This window comes from Camelus dromedarius, chromosome 16 (assembly GCF_036321535.1).
Source record: "Camelus dromedarius isolate mCamDro1 chromosome 16, mCamDro1.pat, whole genome shotgun sequence".
NCBI classification, from domain to species: Eukaryota; Metazoa; Chordata; class Mammalia; order Artiodactyla; family Camelidae; genus Camelus; species Camelus dromedarius.
The window spans coordinates 20,172,686-20,191,720 of NC_087451.1; the positions used below are offsets into that span (position 1 = coordinate 20,172,686).

Sequence of the window (19,035 nt, forward strand, 5' to 3'; positions counted from 1 at the left end):
CGGGCAGAGAAGAGCTGAGGGATGCGAGGTGAGGAGGGTCGTACCCAGAGCCCAGCTTCAGAAGAGCTGGAAATGTCCTGACCGCGTCATCCCTGCCCCAGGTGCCAGCCATCTCGACACTTACCTGGGGCCTTCAGCTCAGCATCAATGAAGGTGAGCAGTTCCTGGCAGATGCTGCAGTAAGGAACAGGCCAGGTCAGGAACCGGTGGTAAGTTCTGGCTGCTTTCAGAAGGAGATCTGAGTCTGGTGGGAAGTGTGGTGTCTGGGATGGAGAGGGAGTGGCAAGCAGAGAGGTCTGGTGAGAGAAAGCTCACTGATGTTCCGGAGCAGACCCTGCTGCTTTCTGGAATGTTCTACAAAGGGCACACATTTCCTGGCAGCAGCGTGTCCCAGGATGAGGGCAGGTGGAATTGAAAGTTACCCACAGGAAGTGAGTTACAGACAAAGTGGTGCCCAGGGACGTACCAAGCATAACAGTTTACCAAACACACACATCAGAGCACCGCTCTGAAAAGCTGTCATTTGGAGATCATCCTAAATGGTGTCATGGCTGCCACTCATTCTGGGGACTGCTCTGCAATGCCTAAACCACCTTCACCCTCACAAGAGGCAAATGCTTATTCTTTGAAGTGGATTGACTCAATGTACATGGAGTCCTTTGGTACCTCCAGTCTGATGAACAAGGGGCGATCCCACTGGGTGAAACTGGCCACTGAGGTACAAGATGAGGTGGACATCGACTCTCTTAATGGAATCTCTTTTGTAGCTTGGGAGCACACTATGACCGCACTCCCTCCCCTCCATGCCCCGCTGTGCTGGGCACAGTAGCATCCTGTGGAGTTACTGGAGCCCTCTCAAGACAGCTAAGCAGAAGCCGTGAGAAAGCTGACGCCCGCCTTGCTGGACACTCTCTGTGTGTTTATCCTCAGAGCTGTGAGGGCTGTGCCCCCTTCCTCGGAGGCTGCCCTCCCTCCTGCCCGCCTCCCCCGGCCTGGGCCAGTCTGGAACTTACACAGAGGACAGTAGAATAGAAGAGCAGGGCCAGGGGGGCAAGGAGGTCATAGGTGCCCTTCTCCTGGACCTGCGGCGAGAACAGGAGAGGAGGCGTGAGGCTCACAGGGTGCACAACAGAGCAGTGCTTCCTTCTCTGTTCCTTTGCTTTTTTTTAAAAGTAAAAAGGAACGTAATCACAAGACCAAAATGTAGAAAATAGAAGTTAAGCCCCCCCCCACAATATCCCTCTTCCAAACCCAGACACAGTCAACATGTCAACGTACTTCTTACACCCTTCTTTCCTATGTATTTTCTCTGCAAAGTTGTAAATCACTGTGGGCACATTTTTACCCCTAACCTCTTTTAACAAAAATTATTATAAAGAGATTTCTGTTTTGCTACATCACCTCTAAGACCACCTTTTTTTCCCTCCTGGTTATACGTTTACTTGCTATTTGTGTTGTAAATATTTTTTCCAGTTTTTGTTGGTTTTTCAATTTTACGCATTTTTTGATGTACATAAATGACAAGTGCTAACTTTTTCTGTTATGAATTTTTGCTTTGCATGCAAGGGTTATGTAAACATTCACGAATATTTTCTCCTTTCCTTCAAAGCTTCATTTTCTTAAATTGAAATCTTTAATCCACCTAGAATTCCATCTGCTATAGAATATGAATTGGGAATCTCAATTCATATTTTTTGAAATGTTTAATCAGTTTCCCCTAAACCATTTGATACATTTTACTGATGCAACTTTTTAATATATTCAATTTTGTTTCTACCCCTGGGTAATATCCATCATTTTTATTAGCTGTATAATAATATTTCTGGTATATCTCCATAATTTATTAGCTTTATTTTAGATACTTGAGATTATTTTCTTGCTATTTTAAGTACCTGTGCAATGAAAACCTTTGTGCGCATTCCTTTTTCTGTAATTTGAATTATTTATTCAGCATAGAGTTCAAGAAGTGGAATCAGTGGATTAAAGACTATTAATATATTTACGATCTTTGAAACATATCGCCAAATTGCTTTCTGAAAGAATTCTGCCATTTATAATCCCCTGTACGTATGAAAGTACCAGTTTCACTGTACCCTCCCCTGCATTTGTTATTATAATGTTTTTGTGAATTTGCTAGGCAAAAGCTGTGTCCTGGTGGTTTTAATTTGCATTTATTTTATTAGAACTGAGGTGACATTTTCCATATTGTTTACAAGCTCTATTTACTCTTCTGTGAACAGTCTCTTTGATAGAGCGCACCCACAGCACCATGTACACGCATGTAGATAAACAATTTAGAAAAAGTGGTGAAGGTCCCTCAGCCCATTCTGGAATTCACAGGGGTTGAAGAGGCAGAGAAGGCCCCACCATCTCTGCTGTGCCTGGTGACCTCAGCAGAATCAAATTTAGAGTTCTCTTTCTCTTTACCCTGAATAGACCACATGTCCAGCACACCTGCTGCTCGACCCCTTCTACGCAAAACCCTCCCCTGTTGCTACACGGTCGTGGATCCTTTATATTGGGTTTATAAGCTAAGCAATCCAGAGGTGGTCTCGCTCTGCTGAGTTCTGAGTGCTTGGGATCAGGGTATAAGAGCAGCAGGTAAATGGTGCTGCCAGCACTGGAACCTTGGGTGTCTTGATAAACCGAGACCTTCTTCTTATGGGTAAAGAGACAGCTGAGAAAGTCACGTGTTTTCCAAATCAGTCACATATTAAAAAAAAAAAAAAAAAAAGAAAACTTAAATAAGGAAAGTTCTTTATAAAAGAGCCAGTCTCCTTAGGGACTCACACCGTTCTGGAACCCCAGCCCAAATCAGCTTTTCTTCCACGTCAGAAAAGCCTGACTGACGGGTGAGGAGAGGTCTCAGTTTACCTCTCCAATCTGTTTTCTCTTTCGTGCCTTTGTTCTGATGCATCTTTTGGAGGAAAGGAATTCAGCAGAGCTTCTTCCCTTCTTCCTAATCAATACCTTGACCCACATGCAACATCTGTCTTAAGAAGCAGCTTACACTCGGGACCTGGCTCAGGGACCATGTGTTCTTATTGAAAGGACCACACCCCTCCTCCGGCCCCCAGTCCTTCACTGAAGCAGAGAAGGCGCAGGCTTCCAGTGCCTCCGCCAAGCCCCTCGGTGGTCCGGGCACCCCAGACCTGAGGTTCTGTGGGGACCTATTTCTCACGTCTGTGAAGCCGATCCCAGCCCACCCTTCAGCCCCGAGCCGGCCCTCACCTCTCGGGTTTTCTGCAGGATCTGCTCCAGGAGGATAAGGAAGTGGCCCGGATCCCGGCTGACCAGCTCCTGCAGGCTCCAGCAGTTCAGACACAGCCCCGCTGCAAAGGGGGAGAGAGGCTGGGGTCCGTGCGGGGCTGGTGAGAAGTGGAACTCCCCGGGGCTGCTCTGGGGGCCTTCCTTTCTGAAGTCAGAGTCTCAGAAAATTCTGGATCAACACACTTGACCCTATTACGCCCCATCGAGACTTAACAAGTTTCTTCTTCCCACATGGGCAGGAGGCTCAAGAGACACAGAGACGGGCCGGGATCCCCCTTGCAGGCCCGGGAACCGGCCACGGTTCTGCTCCCCGCACCGCTGGAGAGCACCGCTTCCCCACACTGTCCCTGCCCTGGGCTCCCACGGTTCGCAGGGAAGGGGACGGGGCAGAGATCGCTAGAAGAATAAGGACAGGAGCCCGGGCGAGGTGATCCCACCCGGGACATGAGGCGGAGTCTGGGCAGCCGTGGGACCTCCCGGGACTGCCGGCCAGGAGAGCCCAGGAAGGGGAAACGCCATTCATCTCTACTTCGAAAGCTGTCACTCTGTGACTTCCCCAGACTTTCTTATTTTGTCAGTTTCTGCTTCCCTGCAGTCAGCAAAACCCTCCAAAATGAAAAGGGGCTGTCTCAGAGGCACGTGTGTGTGGTGGGGAGTGAGAACAGTAGGGGCAGAAGTGGCCCATTCATGTGACCAGACTCCTTCCAAAGTCCTGAAGTGTGTCCACATGGTCACAAGTTTTTGTAAAATGTGCAAAAATACAGATATTTTTATATTCTCTGATTTAATGATGGCCCCTCAATTCTATAAGCTTGGTCCCATTGAAACCTGAGTAGGAGGCCAGAAGGAAGAAAACTGCCATTTCCTGAGCACCTACTGTGCACCTGTGAGGTGCCGGCACTGTCCTACATCATCTCCACTGGGTCTCCCATCCTCCCCTCGGGAAGTGGTTCCTGCGGATATTATTCTTGTTTTACAGACAAGGCAGGTGAGTCCTGCCAGGTTAAGAGACTTGCACAAGTCCATATAGCTGGTGAGAAACAGTTTTAAGCCAGGTGGGCTTAATTCCAAGGAAAGCCTCCCCAAGGAGGTGACATTTGAGCTGAGACCTGGATGGGAAGGAGCCAGATCTGTGCAGTTCCTAGAGAAGTCCAGGCAGCAAGTGCAAAGGTCCTGGGGTACAAAGGAATGTCCAAGGAGCATGGGTATCTATCTCATGGGGTAGTTAGGGAGACAAGTGAGATGTGAAAAATCTTTGAGTGTAAGGAATTATTACAGTTTGGCACCAGCCTTCAGAGACCACGGCCCCCACCTGCAGAGACCATGGCCCCGCCTATAGATACCCCCATTCCTCCGTCCTGGGAACGTGGAACATGGAGGCCTCCTGTGCCCTGAAGTTCTGCTGAGATTCTCCATTGTGCTGTGGGGAAGAGGAGGATGGAGCCATGGAGGGAACTAGAAACCAGGTGAGCAGGAGACTTCTGGGGAGAGCTGCCTACACATTCCCAGCTACAATTTTGGAATCAGAAGTTGTGGCCTTTCTAAGCAGGTCCAATACCTTCTTCAGGGACCTATGTTTCTTGCACACACTAAGGAAGCAAGGTTCAGCGCCGAGGAGGGTGAGGGCCACTCTCCATCAGGCGCTGTGCTGCACACCTGCCCAGGTGAGGTCCCGGGGCTTGCTCAAGTCAGTCAGGGCTGGAACCAGAGTCTGCCAGTTCCGTGCCCGGTCCAGTGCTCACCGCAGCCCCCGAGACTTCCTCGGGTCCTAAATGTGCCCCCCCAGCTCCCTCAGACCTACCTGACCAGGAGGTGGAGCGGCGGCTCAGGCTGAGCCCGTGCAGGCAGCGCTCCAGGGCGTGCTGGATGCGGTCCTCCGTGCACGTCGTGGCCCCTGGCTGCATCCTGAGTCATCGCCTGCGTGGGGGACAGACAGCAGTCAGCCTGGAGATCCTCAGGTTCGAGAAGCACGTGGCCTAGGGTAGATGGCAGAGACAGCGGGCACTCACAGCCCAGTGCCATCAGCCTTGCAATGGCCCAGGTACCGGCTGCCTCCGTGGCTGGAATGGCTCCTGGGCTCCTGGGGTTGCTGCTTGGAGCAGCAGGACAGAGCCCTCCTGCAGCCCAAGAGCACAGGCTATGAGAAGCGAGGGGTCAGGGGTGGGGGTGGAGTGATGCGGGCAGTAGCAAGTGTCTCCAAGAGCCCGGGGAGTGCCCAGGGCGGGGCAGGAGGACCCCAAGGGAAAAAATCAGAATCACTTGGGGGACTTTTTCAGAATTTCCAGGCCCGCGTCCCCTACCCCTCAGGGATGGGCAGAGATCCCCTTCAGTGTGCCGGCTGCTCCAGGGCGGGGGCTGCCTTCACAAGTCCCCCAACCCCGCCTCGCCCCAGCCACTGCGTGGGTGCCCAGGCCACAGGCACCTGGTCATTTTCTGCCCTCACCTCCACCTGGGCCAGCTTTCTTTGCTTTCTCAGAGGCTTAGTAGCAATGCTACCTCTCTGGGCATGGTCTTCCAAAGAACCCCCTTCCTCATCCTACTGAGGAGAGACCGAGGTGCTTAGCTCAGGCTGGAGGGCCACTGAGGAGGAGCTTTAAGAAGGGGTTTTAGCACCAGGTGGGGAATTGTGCCAAGGGCCACATTCTGAGAGCCTCTAGCAGGACCAGCCCAACTTCACAGGGATGTGTGTGGTCTCCTGAGTCCCCCGGGAAGCTGTGACAGGTAGTCTAGCACAGAGAATAAGCCTGGCTTCTGGCATCAACAAACTTAGATTCAAATCTTGACTCTGGTATTTGCTAGCCATGCCATTTCTTTAAGTTTGCTGAACCTCAGTTTACCCCTCTGTAAAATGGCTTGGCGACAGTACCAACCCCATAGGGCTGTTGGGAAGATTAAATACCACAGTGGATGTGCTGAGCAAGCTCTCAAGACATGAAAGCTTTCCTGCTATAGTCTTGGCCACAATCGCTCTTGCCCTGAGAAATCTGGCGGCATTCACCCCGTCCAGGCAGAACCTGCGGCTGGCCAGTCAGGCTAGCTCGTAGAAGGAAGCCGAGGAAGTGGTCCGTCCAGCTCCATGGGCCTGAGGATGGACCAGGAAACCACAAGCAGAAGCACAGAGCTCAGAGCTGAGCCATGCAAACAACATGCAAAAAGCTATGAAATCCTACCCTGGACCCAGTAGTCAGCTCCCGGACGCCTCCGTAGGCAAATCCACCTACTTCCCCAGCCAGGGAGGAACCAGGCACCGAGGGAAACAGAAACCCTTTGTGAGCCACCCAGCATCACTTCACTTCGGTGATGTCCCTGGAATGGAGGGTCGGGGGGTGGGGGGTGCACACGGGAAGCAGCACACACGGGTTCATTGGACTTGAGCTGTTTTGATGAGATTTTCCCTGGTGGGCCCCCCTGCAGAGTAAGGGACACTTAGTAATAAAAGGCTGAAGGCTGGACCACCTTTGGGGGAAGCTGGAGGGAGGAGGATGAAGAGACAGGCACTCTGTGACACAAGAGAGGTTAAGCAGCTGGCCTACGGGCACACAACTAGGACGAGGCAACCCAGGGAGTCTGGCTCTTGACCGCTGTAGGACACTGCCCCTCAGCACAGTCAGATGCAGCTACTGGAAGAAAAATAAAACCAATTCATGTTTCTATCCCAGCAGGGGAAGCCTCAAGGAGCTATAACATTATCTTGCTTTAGGAGACCTACACTCCCAGTGGCTGGGAGTCTTGAGCCCACTAGGTCCGTCTACACCAGCTGCCCACTGCGGCCCCGCCTCCTCCAGAGAGAGGACCAGGGCTCACAGAAGCAACAACCTAGGCTGGACCAGGCGACGACCGTGGTGGCTCGAGGGGCCCTGGTGTCCTTTAGCTTGGAGCCAGGGCTGCACCCTGTGAACTAGGTTTAAAGATCCCTCCGCCCAGCCCCTGCTGCGTGGAGGAGTTGTCTGTGTCACGAGGCAGGAATGAGTCACCGCCCTACTGAGTCCCGCTGTAACTGATGCAAAGACAAGATGCAAATGAACCTCCTCAGCCGACATCACTTCTGCCGCAGTGGTGTCCTGGGGCTGCGAGCAGCCAGCACAGAGCCTGCTCCCGCACCCCCACCAACGCCTGCAGGCCCACGCGTCTTCCCTTCTCTGGGCCCTAAGCATCTCTCCCGTCTCCTGGCCTCAGTGTCCCCAGCTGTTCATTGCAGACAATCAAGACCTTATCCTCAGGGCACTGGGCAGAGTTCCCGGTGTGCCAGCCTCCCTGGCATCCTGAGGCCATCGAGAGCTTGCCCCAAGTTTTCCCTGAGAGGCAGGACTTGCCCAAGGCGCTGGGCCCTGGGAGCCAAGGGATGGGACCCTGGACGGGGACCCTTAGCTGAGCGGCCCTGGGGGTTAATCCAGCACACTGTGGCCTGCCGCCTGGCCCCCTAGCACACTCGTTTCCGCTTGATGAGTCAGTCGTCAGCCACTTCTGGTGACTCGTCAGCAGAACCCCAGTGGCTTTGGGGTGGAGATGAAGGGGGAAGAGATCGTACCTCTCTCTCCCCAAGGATGATGCCGTTTTCAAAGGCTTGACAGGCAAGGCCTGGCTTCCCTGCATCCCCCTCTCGAACTCCGCTTGCCACCTGACTAAGAGGAGCTCGGGTTGTGCAACTGCAGCTGCTGCCGGGAATGGGAATGCCCTGCCCTCCCCACAGAGGGCTGGTGTTGAAACACTCAGCAACGGGCCTGCCCTCTACCCCAGCCTCCAAGTTCCTCTTCTGAGCCAGGAAGGATGAGTCCTTACTGGGGACCCTGAACAGGACAGTGAGGCCTGGAGCGGGTCCGGGGCTGGTGTCCAGAGGACAGAGGGGGTGCCTCTTCACATGCTGACATGACCCCATGATGCAAGACAGCAGTGGTCTTCCCTCACGTGCAGGACTAGTCCAAGGGGCCGGCTCTGCCTGGGCCCAGCTTCCTGGACAGCCCCATGTCGGGCAGGGGAGAGCTTCTTTTCCTGGGGGACTTCTCAAACAGTGCAGGATGGCAGAACTGGAGGGCCCGCATCTCCGAGGGAGGAAAGCGTGGGCTTCCAGGCTCTGGTGGCACCCTACACCGCTTCCCTGGTGGTCTGGAGTATTCCAGGCCCAAGCTTTGGAGCCTTAATCCCACAGGCGGACATGAAAGAAGCACCCGGGCATGGGGCCCTGCGCTGACCCCACCGGCTCCAGCCCTGGGTCATCCTCCCCCTCCCCCTTCCCAGCGTCCTCTGCGACTTGACCTCCCTTCTCTGCCACCACCTTCCTCCTCATAACTCCTCGTAGGGCAGAACCTCTTCTGTGAACTGATTTTTAAAAATTTCGTTTCCAATACAGGAAGGATACACCAGAAACCAAAGAGACTGGGGTGAGACAGGGTGGGAAGGATGAGGGAATGAGATGGGGGTGGTAAGGGGAGGCAACACTTCTCTGGGGACACCTTTACATGTGGCTTTGATGCTTAGAGCCATAGCAATAGTTTATATTCCCCAAATGAAATAAATAAATCAAACCAGGATATGGGTAGGGGGCAGGGAGAAAAGTGGGAAATACACAATAACAAATTAACCTACCTGGACTATAAATGATTAGCACACTCACATTGAAAGGAATGGGGAATGCGGGAACTAACTGGAGTAACTTTGGAAAATAGAATTTTGATAGCTACTGCAAGGCTAAAGACAAAATGAGTCGTATACAAATACTGTGTGCTAGTTACTACATCTGTTTCTCATAGGGGTGTGGGTTAAAAATCCTGACACTTCTTCATGTGAATGCTAGGACTGAACAAATAAGTAAATAGATCACAGATAATGAGAGTCAGTTTCTCACTTGGATTAATATGCAAACATGTATTTTCTAGCTCAGTCCACTGAGAGAGCCTAGAAACAATGACTTCCCAGTAACAATGAGCACACGTAGTGCCCAGACCTTGGTTTCTAAACACCACTCTCCAATCAAAGGAACCAGGACTCTTTAGAGAAATGGTTGATTCTAGGAATGGGGCAGGAAATACAGAAGATAAGCCTGCAGACCTGGAGCATCTTGTAGAGCCAGAAATTAAGTCAATACATGAAAAAGGTTGGGGAAGGCCAAAAAGGACACAGGGGCCAGCTTAAAGGAGCTTCCAATGACCAAAGCTGGGATAATCTGAACAACTACATAATGGAAGCATTGGATTATAATTGATAGGATGAAATAAATACCCATGAGTCCACACTAATGTCATAAATAATAAAGTAAGAAAAATAAACGGAGAAGAAGGGATAGGCCTTCTTTAGAAAAGAATTCCAATTTATAAATGTGGGAGGAACGAGAGAAATACAAAATGGCCATTAGACGAACACCAGAGTAATAATTATTGCAGGCAAGATCCACCAATGGACGCTAAAATCTGTGGGTGAAAACTGGAGATGAAACAAGATTATTTGCACAGTCTCAGAGTATTTCCCCCAAGAAACTGATCAATTACAAAGGAGAAAACAATAATTTCACAGTGAAGAAATCCAGCACTGCCTTAATCTCATGACCAAAGTTAAGATCACCAATAATGAGACGTATCAACATCACAATCCCCTGATAGGAGGCACTGAGAGGAACATGACATCACTTCTCTGCAGATTCTGGCCAAAAGTTCATAACCACACGATCTAATCATGAGCAATCATTCAAAACCCAACTGAGAGAAATTCTATAAAGTAACTCACCAGCCATTCACCAAAGAGTCAAGGTCACAAAATACAAGGCAAGACTGAGGAACTGTCATAGATCGAAGGAGACTAAGGAGACACATAAACTAAATGCAATGTGGGAACTTAAGACTAGATTCTGGAACTGAAAAGGGATGTTAGGGGGAAACTGGCTAAAATCCAAATAAGAACTTGTATCAATGATCGTTTCCTGGTTTTGATAACTGCACCATGTCATGTGAATTGCTAACATTAGGGGGAGCTTGGGGAAGGGTATACCTGGGTGTGTATAACCCTTTACAGAGCCACCTAGCCTTACATACCCTTTATATACCTTTCCAGGTGGCTATCCAAAGCCTCACTGCCCTTCATGAACTTGATTACATTGCTATCTAGTGAATTTCACAATTTCCAATTACTGGTGGGAGAACCAATACAGAGCTGGCTACCTCAAAATCCCCTAACCCCATGTTCCTAAAATGGGGCTGAGAATCTCTGGGGCTCTCAGAGGATCTCTCGGGGCTTTCTGCAAGAATAGTTAAACCATATTTTGATGGCAAACTAGGAAAAGTTAGTAGTTAATATATTCTGGGACCTCTTGATAACACTATGACCAAATGTTACCATAAGCTGTTGATGCATTTGTGTCTATCACCAACTTAGTGTCCCCTAAAAGGATAGGGCATGCCAGGCATGTTCTTGGGGTCTCTGAGAGCTCAAGGTTGGGTATAATGGGATAGTATATGGAAAATATTTAGAACAGTGTCTGGCACATAGTAAGTATTCAATAAATGCTATCATTAGCTGTCAGGGTGCTTGCTTTCTTAACATACACATTTCTGTTGCCCAACTCTAAGTGGCTTTGAGATTAAGCCAAGAAATTAAACACTCCGTGGATGATTCTGATACACAATAACGTTTTCTATTTCATAGCAGAAGTACACACACCCCCACATCCCCACCACACACACACACATACACCAGACTGTAAGACTAGGAAGGCACCTTAGAGACCAGTTAATGCAACTTTCCCATTCTACAGATAGGAAGATGGAGGCTCCGGGCTGTGAAGAGACTTGCTCAGATTAGAAAGTGGCAAATCTAGAACTAGAATCTAAGCCTAGAACCTCAGTATAGTCACAGTACCCTCTGGCTTGGATGGGACTCGGACACTGCTGTCCATCAGTGAGTGACCTCAGCACCTCTCCTCAAGGTTAATTTTAGAATTCTTTCTCCAATTTCTTCCAGAGCTTTTGGGCTCTTTAGGTATTCAAATTCTTTACGTATCAACTTCGTAAACTTAGGTTTTCTGATGATCTAATTCATTTTAGCCAGATTTTAAAATTTGTTAGCAAGGACCTAAACCTAAATTCATATATACTTTTAAAAATTATTTTTGAATCTGTGATTTAGCGCCTCTCAATCTTAATGTTGTAACATTATATTTTCTTTTAAAATACAGATCCATATTTGTATTAAATATTCTTGCATTACATTACGATTCCTTAATTATTTTTGAAGTTTACAGTAAATGTAGTAACTATGATAATGACAGTTTTTTCTGGACAGTGGCTTTAAGTTTGTTTTATTTCATTGCTTGCTGTTTTGTTTCGTACCAGGCCATCCTTACTTGTGAGTTCTTCGTTTTAATTCATTGCTTGTTCAGCTGGGGTATTTCGAGTAACTTCAGGAAGTGTGGGTGAGGTACTTCCTGAGACTTCATATGTCACATATCATTCATTGAGGTTTGCTATGAATTATAGCTTTGTCAATTATAGAACTGGCATAATTTATAATTTTTTCACCTCAAAATACTTATAGAAAGCCAAAATAATCAACTGAAAAATGGCTATGACAAAGAAGAGAATTAGGTAAGGTGGTTGGGTACCAACTCAAATAGAAATTAATACCGTTCAGTCATACAAATGAAACACAGAAGTTGTCTTGGAAAAAAAGACTGACAAAAACAGCAACAGAAAGAACAAAATAAGAAGAAATAAACTTTTAAAAATATACAAGATTTTAATGAAATAAAACTTCTGAGAGACACAAAGGAAGGCAAATAAATGGAAATGCACACCTTGTTGTTAGACAGGAAGATTCAGTATCATTAAAAATTAATTCAAAATGAATCACAGACCTAATCGTAAAGAGCTTAAACTACAAAACTCAGAAAAAACAGGAGAGCTTTAGCACATTAGATTTGTCAGTGGTTTCTGGGAAAAGACACCAAAGCACAGGCAACAAAAGAAAAAACAGATAAACTTGACTACCTCCAAATTTAAAACTTTATGCATCAAAGGAAACAAGAGAGTGAAAAGGCAGCCTACAGGAAGGGAGACAACATTTGCAACTCATATATCTGACAAAGAATTAATATCCAGAATATATAAAGAACTCCTACAACTCAATAACAACAAAAATCAGTTAAAAAATGGACAGAGGACTTGAATCAACATTTCTCCAAAGAAGTGATACAATTGGCCAATAAGCACACAAAAGATGCTCAACATCGCTAATCACTTGGGAAATGCAAATCAAAACCACAATGAGGTACCACCGCGCACCCATTAGCATGGCTAGTATGAAAACCAAACCAAAACAAAAAAAGTGTTAGCGAGGATGTGGAGAAATTGGAACTCTTGTGTACTGTTGGTGGGAATGCAAAATAGGGCAGCCACTATAGGGCATGGTGATTCCTCAAAAAATTAAAAGTAGAATTACCATATGATGTAGCAATTCCGCTTCTCGGAGTGTGCCCAAAAGAACTGAAAGCACAGACCTGAACAGATTCTTGTGCACCCATGTTCAACACAGCATTAGTCACAAGAGCCAGAATGTAGAAGCAACCCAAGTGTCCATCGATAGATGAATGGATAAACAAAATGTGGTCTACACACACAACGGGGTATTATTCAGCCTTAAAAAAGAAGCAAGCTCTGTCACATGCTCCAACGTGGATGAATTTTGAGGACATTACTCTAAGTGAAACAAGCCAGTCACAAAAAGACAAATACTGCAGGATTCTGCTGATAGGAGGTACCTAGAGTGGTCACATTCATAAAGACAGAAAGTTGAATGGTGGCTGCCAGGTGCTGGGGAAAGGGGAATGGGGAGTTTAGTGGGTACAGAGTTTTAGTTTTACAAGATGAAAAGAGTTCTGTAGGTCAGTAGCACAACAATGGGGAAAAAAGTTAACACTACTGAACTGTACACTTAAAAATAGTTAAGGTGGTAAATTTTATGTCGTATGTATTTTACCAGGATTTTTAAAAAGAGTTTAAAAAAGAAGAATTAATTGACATCTTTGTGATGTCACATAGGAAGGTCAATTTCCTATGACTTTCAGCCTAGAAAACCGGAGGGAAGGAAAGAGGGCAGACTGGCTATGACAGAGCGGCTGTTCCGTGTCAGATGCCATGCTGGGCACTTCCACTTGACTGCCTAGTTTAATGATCATAATTGTCCCCATGTCACTCACAGACACGTACAATTCCTGCAGCTGAGGGAGGGTAAGCCATTTATTGGGCCAAATTCCTGTGGTCATAGTTCCTACAGCCTGAGCTGGAAGCACATCCAAAGCTGGCCTGACTCCCCAAACGCACGTGCTCTCCTCTGCCGTGTTCACCAGAAGTCATCACTGCTGTGTTCTAGACACCCAAAGGGCTGGGTGTGTGGTTTCGCCTCTGTGTTACAATTTGAAGCTTCCAGGGAAGACATCTTGCACAAAAATTGCCTGAATTCTCATTGTCGGTGATTCATTCTCCATGGGTTAGGGTGGCTCACTTCCTCTGTCCTGGCTTATTTTTCAAGATGTAAGATTCCCGGAGGGACACTTGGCTAACAAGAGAGTCTACGATGGTAGCAACAGTGGAGTGTGGGCAGTGGGAGGGCCAAGAGAGGGAGGATATGTGAAAAGGTAGGTGGTGATGGCGTGGGAGGGCAGGGATGGGATGAAGTCGAGGGTGCAGAAAGGGAGAACCGCCAAAGGAGCAGAGATGAGCCTTTGCCTGCTTCCCACCTTCACTCACACTCTTCTTTACCAAGGAAGGGCCACAGCGGCGCCCAGGAAGACCAAGCTGTGGTTAAGACCAAGAAGAGACGGGATGAGGAACGGAGGAGGGGAGGAGAAGGATGCCGACACGTCTGCAGCACTGACTCCGAGCCCGATACTGTGCTTAGGGCTTGAGGCACAGATCTCATTTACTCTGAACAACCCCATAAAGCTCTGAACATACAGGATGAGGAAGGTCAGCTCCTGGTGGCCAAAGGACCTTCCCAAGTTCGTACAACTAGCAAACAGCACAGGCAGAACTTGAACCCAGGTCCATCTGACTCCCTTCTACCCAGGTAATCATCTGGAAGAGTACTGAAAGACAACGAGATGCATGATGTTGCCTTTGTGTACACTGATTATAATCATAGCAGCAAACTGAGGCTAACTGAGGGCTTACTATGTGCCAGGCAGTCTCTAGTGCTTTCTATGAGGTAGACACTCTCTTCTCCCCACCTTACAGATGAGAAGACTGAGGCACAGAGTATTCTCTCAGCTGGTAAGTGAGCTATTCTTTCTTGGCATGACCAAGACCATTTAGCTTCTCTATGCACATACAGGAAATCATAATGGAGCTGGAGACGGGCAAACAGAAATTACTGCCAAGACAGGGAACCGGAGAAAGACTGTAAGAATTTACCAAGGTATAAACTCCAGGCAGCAAGCAAATTCTGTGGGCCCCTGAGCTAAACCATGGGCCCCTGGCACTGGAGGCTGTTTACTCCTGCTGCCTTTCAAGTTTAAAGCCTGTCTTGTTGGCCAGCAAATGCTCACAGAGGAATAAAGCAGCCAATGAATGCAAATGGAGAAACTCCAGAAAGGCCAATGACACATATACTGGCAGCTTTCTGATTTTTTTTTTTTTGAATTTGGAAAAAGACTGTGGTCGTAACAAATTGCATTCATTACTGCTGCTCACTTTCCGCAGAATCATTTCCAGTTTGTGAGACAGACGCGAATAGTTCATAGTTTTGGGCAAAGAAGATTATATGGAACACTGAGACTTCCAGACGCTTCACCGTCGGAATAAACTTGGGACAGACCGTCTGATTCATTATCTCTTCCCACGACCATCTTTTCTTCCCTCCCGGAGTGAAAACCACTTACCACCCATCTTCTCTCCATTAATCCAACAGCAGATAGTTGCTCTCAGACGCCAGCATATCCACCCTCTCTGGTTACCTTTTCATTCTCTTTCAGCTCTCGCTCAATCCGATAAGAACAATCTCTCGCCTTCTCTCTCTCTAGATCCCATTCATGAATACGGTTTATTAGTGCAAGAGAAACTTCTCTAACAAGGGAAGGACTCCTCAAGGTTTTGGGACAGAGCTAAAATGAGACATTCTTCCGACACTTAACCAAGAGTGGCTTTTACAACTTCTAGTGAAACAGACACTAGTTTCAAGCGTCCCATTTAGCCCAGTCTGGAACTCTCCAGGACGCTAACGGGCTGTTGGCTAAGACGTTCGGACAGCAGGCACTCATGCTGTCTCTCCCAGCTTCTTATCAAACATACCCACGGAGACCTACAAAAAAGGAAGACATACGCACACAATCCAAACTGAAAACCAATGTTGACAGGGGCTGGCATTATAACTAAATCAGATGGAAACGGATTCAGGAAATCCAGGCTTCGGTTCAGGCCAAAATCTCTATGCAATATGGCTGATTAAAGTTTGGCGTCTGAGTGGATGTGCATCCTTTCTGGGTATTTGACTCCCTTCAGGTTTCTGCTTTAATGAAGATTGGTGGGTCCCACTGTCACTGAGATGGGGAAGTTTGGGGAGAGGGCAATTTGGGAGGGAAACAGAAGAGTCCTGCTTTGTCCAAGTTGTATCCCATTTTGACCCAATGGAGAGAGAGAGGTCTGGGCTGCAGCTCTAACCCTGGGAGTTAACAGAGTGTGATGGTCACTGAAGCCAGAAACTGTGAAGAGGAAGAGTAAGCAGCTGAGGGCTCAGCCCCAGAGCATCCCATGTGAAGAGGTGGCACGTGAAGAATCAGCAAAAGGACACTGAGAAGGTGCAACACATGAAGCAGGAGGAGGACATGATGTCACGGAAACTCAAAACAAGAGTTTCAAGGAGGCAGTGTGGAATGCTGTGGCAAAATCCATGAAATGAGGGCAGAGACGTGGCCGCTGGACTTGGTAACATGAAAACTGTTAGTGACCTTAGAAGAATAAGGAGAGAATGAGAAGAACCCCTGGAACAGGCTGAGGAGAGAAAAGAAGGTGACAGAGAAGCAACTCCTTAAAGATTTGCTTAAAAGTATTGCGCTTTATGAGATGCCCCAGTATCCTTCTGCTAACTTCCTTTTCTTTCTTTATATAGTACGAGTTCCTGGCAGTGGTGACCAAAAGGATCCTAATTGTGTTTTTTTAAAGATCTATATATACACATAAAAACAACTCTATATGGTTACCTGCCAAAGTGTTAACAGTGGTTGCCTCCAAGAGGGAAGGTTAGATATAATGTTTTCTATACAAATGTTTATAGTAATATATATTTCATGCATTTTTATCACACAAATAATAGGTGTTAAGTATATTAAAAAATAGACAATGGTTCTGGGGAGGTGGAGTAGATGTACTTTTCCCTCTTCCTGCACTAAGTACGGCGATAAACCCTGGACATGACAGACAGAACTAACACAGAGATTCTGAAGGGAGGAGAGAAGGTCCCCAGCTAGGGCCCTTGTGAACAAGGAGTGGCAAGTTCCCTGGGTTTCCTCTTGGCCTTATATATCCCAGACTTGGAGCTGAAGAGCCAGTAATGTGGAAACAGCAATGTGTGTGGACCAAAAAGAGAGAGACAGAGACAGAGACAGAGAGAGCGTGAGGAAAAGCCTACTCTCTTTAGCCAAAGGACCAGGAAAGGGGCAGCCTAGCGAGGCAGAAAACTTTTAGGCAATAACCACCTACTCCAGCCAAACAGCACAGAAAAAAATACGGAGTCATCTCCACTAGCCAAGACCAGATGGGGAGCCTAGACTTCACTCTGAACAGGTGATGATGAGGTTCCCCAACCTCTCCCGCAACCATGGTTGGTGTCTGAGAAATCCAAGTAGGGAGCCGGGCCTTTCATCAACACGGGCAGTAAGAAGCCCCCTGCCACCCGCAGTCTCAGTGGGGATCACTGGGGAGCCTGGGTCTCCAGCCCCACCAGGTGGTAAAGAGCACCCCCCACTCTGGGGTGATGACAGGGGAGGCTCCTAGTGAAGGAGTCAGGGCTCTCACTCCTCCCAGCAGTAATGAGGTCATTTCCTCTACCCCGTGGTGTCAGTGGAGCAGCAGTGAGGCACTCTTGTCCCTCCCTGCCAGGGAGGCTCTGGTGGAGGCCTCGTGGGAAGCAAGAACTCCCACCCCACCTCCTAGTATTAAGGAGTATCTCCCCAGTGTCAGTGGAAGCAGAGAATGGAACCTGGGCTTCCACCCTCACCTGACAGCAGCACTGACCCCCACTCTCCCTTTCAGGGCTGTGTTAGACAAAGCCAGCAAAACAGAGGTTTAAATGAGATCCAGAGCCTCATAACTCTTTTTACAAAATACCCAACACGTCCAGGTTTCAATCGAAAATAACTCGTCATATCAAGAATACGGGAGATTTTAACTGGATGAAAAAAAGCCAATCAACAGATGCCAACACCAAAATGACAGATGTTAAAAATATCTGCTAGAGATTTAAAGCAACCATCATTAAAAATGCTTCAATGAACAATGATAAGTACATGAGAGACATCAACATCCCTCTGTCAACAATCGGTAGAACAAATACACAGAAACTTCATAACACAATCAACCAACAGGATCTAGTCAATTTATAGGATATTCTACCCAACAAGAGCAGAATATACATTCTTTTCAAGTACCCATGGAACATATGCCAAGATAAGCCACATCCTGGGCCATAAGACCAACCTCAGCACATTTAAAATAATCAAAATAATACAGAGTACGTACTATCACCACAATGGAACCAAACCAGAAAGCACTAACAGAAATACACCAGGAAAGTCTCCAAACACTTAGAAACTAAACACACATCTAAATCATCCACAGGTCAGAGAAGACGTCTCAAGGGAAATCCAAAAATATACTGAAAAGAATGAAAATGGATGTACCTCATATCAAAATTTGTGGGACACAGCTAAAGCAGTTCTGAGAGGGAAATTCATAGCAGTGAATACAGACATTAGAACTAACATATGGCTTACCAACTGCATTCCTGGGCATTTATCTCAGAGAAATGAAAGGTATGTTCACACAAAAACCTGTACAAGAGTGTTTACAGCAGCTCTATTCATAATATCCCCAAACTGGAAACAACCCAGATGTCCTTTAGCGGGTGAACAGTTAAACAAAGGATGATATGTCTATACCATGAAATACTATTCAGAAATAAAAAAGAAACAATGACTGGTATACACAACAACCTGGATGAATCTCCAGAAAATTATGCTACATCAAAAAGCCAATCCCAAAAGATTACTTATTGTGTGACTCCATTTATATAATTTTTTTTGAAATGACAAAGTTATAGAATGGCCACAGCCTGGGAGAAAATATTCACAATCTGATAAATGATTTCTGTTCCAGAACGGAACAGACACTTCACAAAAGATATCCAAATGGTCAATAAACACATGAACATACGCTCACCATCATTAGTCATCAGGGACATGCAGATTTAAAATCATAATGAGATTATACGATGCTAGAATACCTAAAAGTAAAATGATTGACAATAGCAAATTGGCAGGGATATGGGGAAGCCCTGCCTTAATGGTGCAACTGCCTGAAAATCAGCTTGGCAGTTTCATAAAGTTAACAAATACCTACCATTCTGACCAATAATTCCACTTCTTTACCCAAAATAAATGAAAACTCATGTCAACAAAAACACTTGTGACAGAAATGTTCATGGAAGCTTTATTCATAATAGCCTCAAACTGGAAACAACCCAACCCATCATTAGCATGGATAAACATATTTGGTATATTTGTATAATAAA

General features: G+C 47.1%; 1 protein-coding gene across 12 annotated transcripts in view; it reads right to left on the reverse strand.

Moving 5' to 3' along the window:
* The window catches only part of LOC105098995 (phosphoinositide 3-kinase regulatory subunit 5), a 120,496-nt gene that overhangs the window by 77,445 nt on the left and 24,016 nt on the right, over nt 1-19,035 (reverse strand). For 11 of the 12 annotated variants that reach the window (XR_010384493.1, XM_064495257.1, XM_064495255.1 and 8 more), the window contains 4 exons: nt 5,072-5,187; nt 3,232-3,332; nt 1,014-1,082; nt 125-263 (listed from right to left, as the gene is read on the reverse strand). Coding sequence is in view for 11 of the 12 variants with exons in the window: in XM_064495257.1 (XP_064351327.1) it covers nt 125-263; nt 1,014-1,082; nt 3,232-3,332; nt 5,072-5,174 (412 nt within the window). In the remaining variant the exon portion in view is untranslated. Of the gene's footprint in view, nt 1-124; nt 264-1,013; nt 1,083-3,231; nt 3,333-5,071; nt 5,247-19,035 lie in introns of all 12 variants that reach the window. The other variant, XM_064495254.1, reaches the window with a different exon arrangement.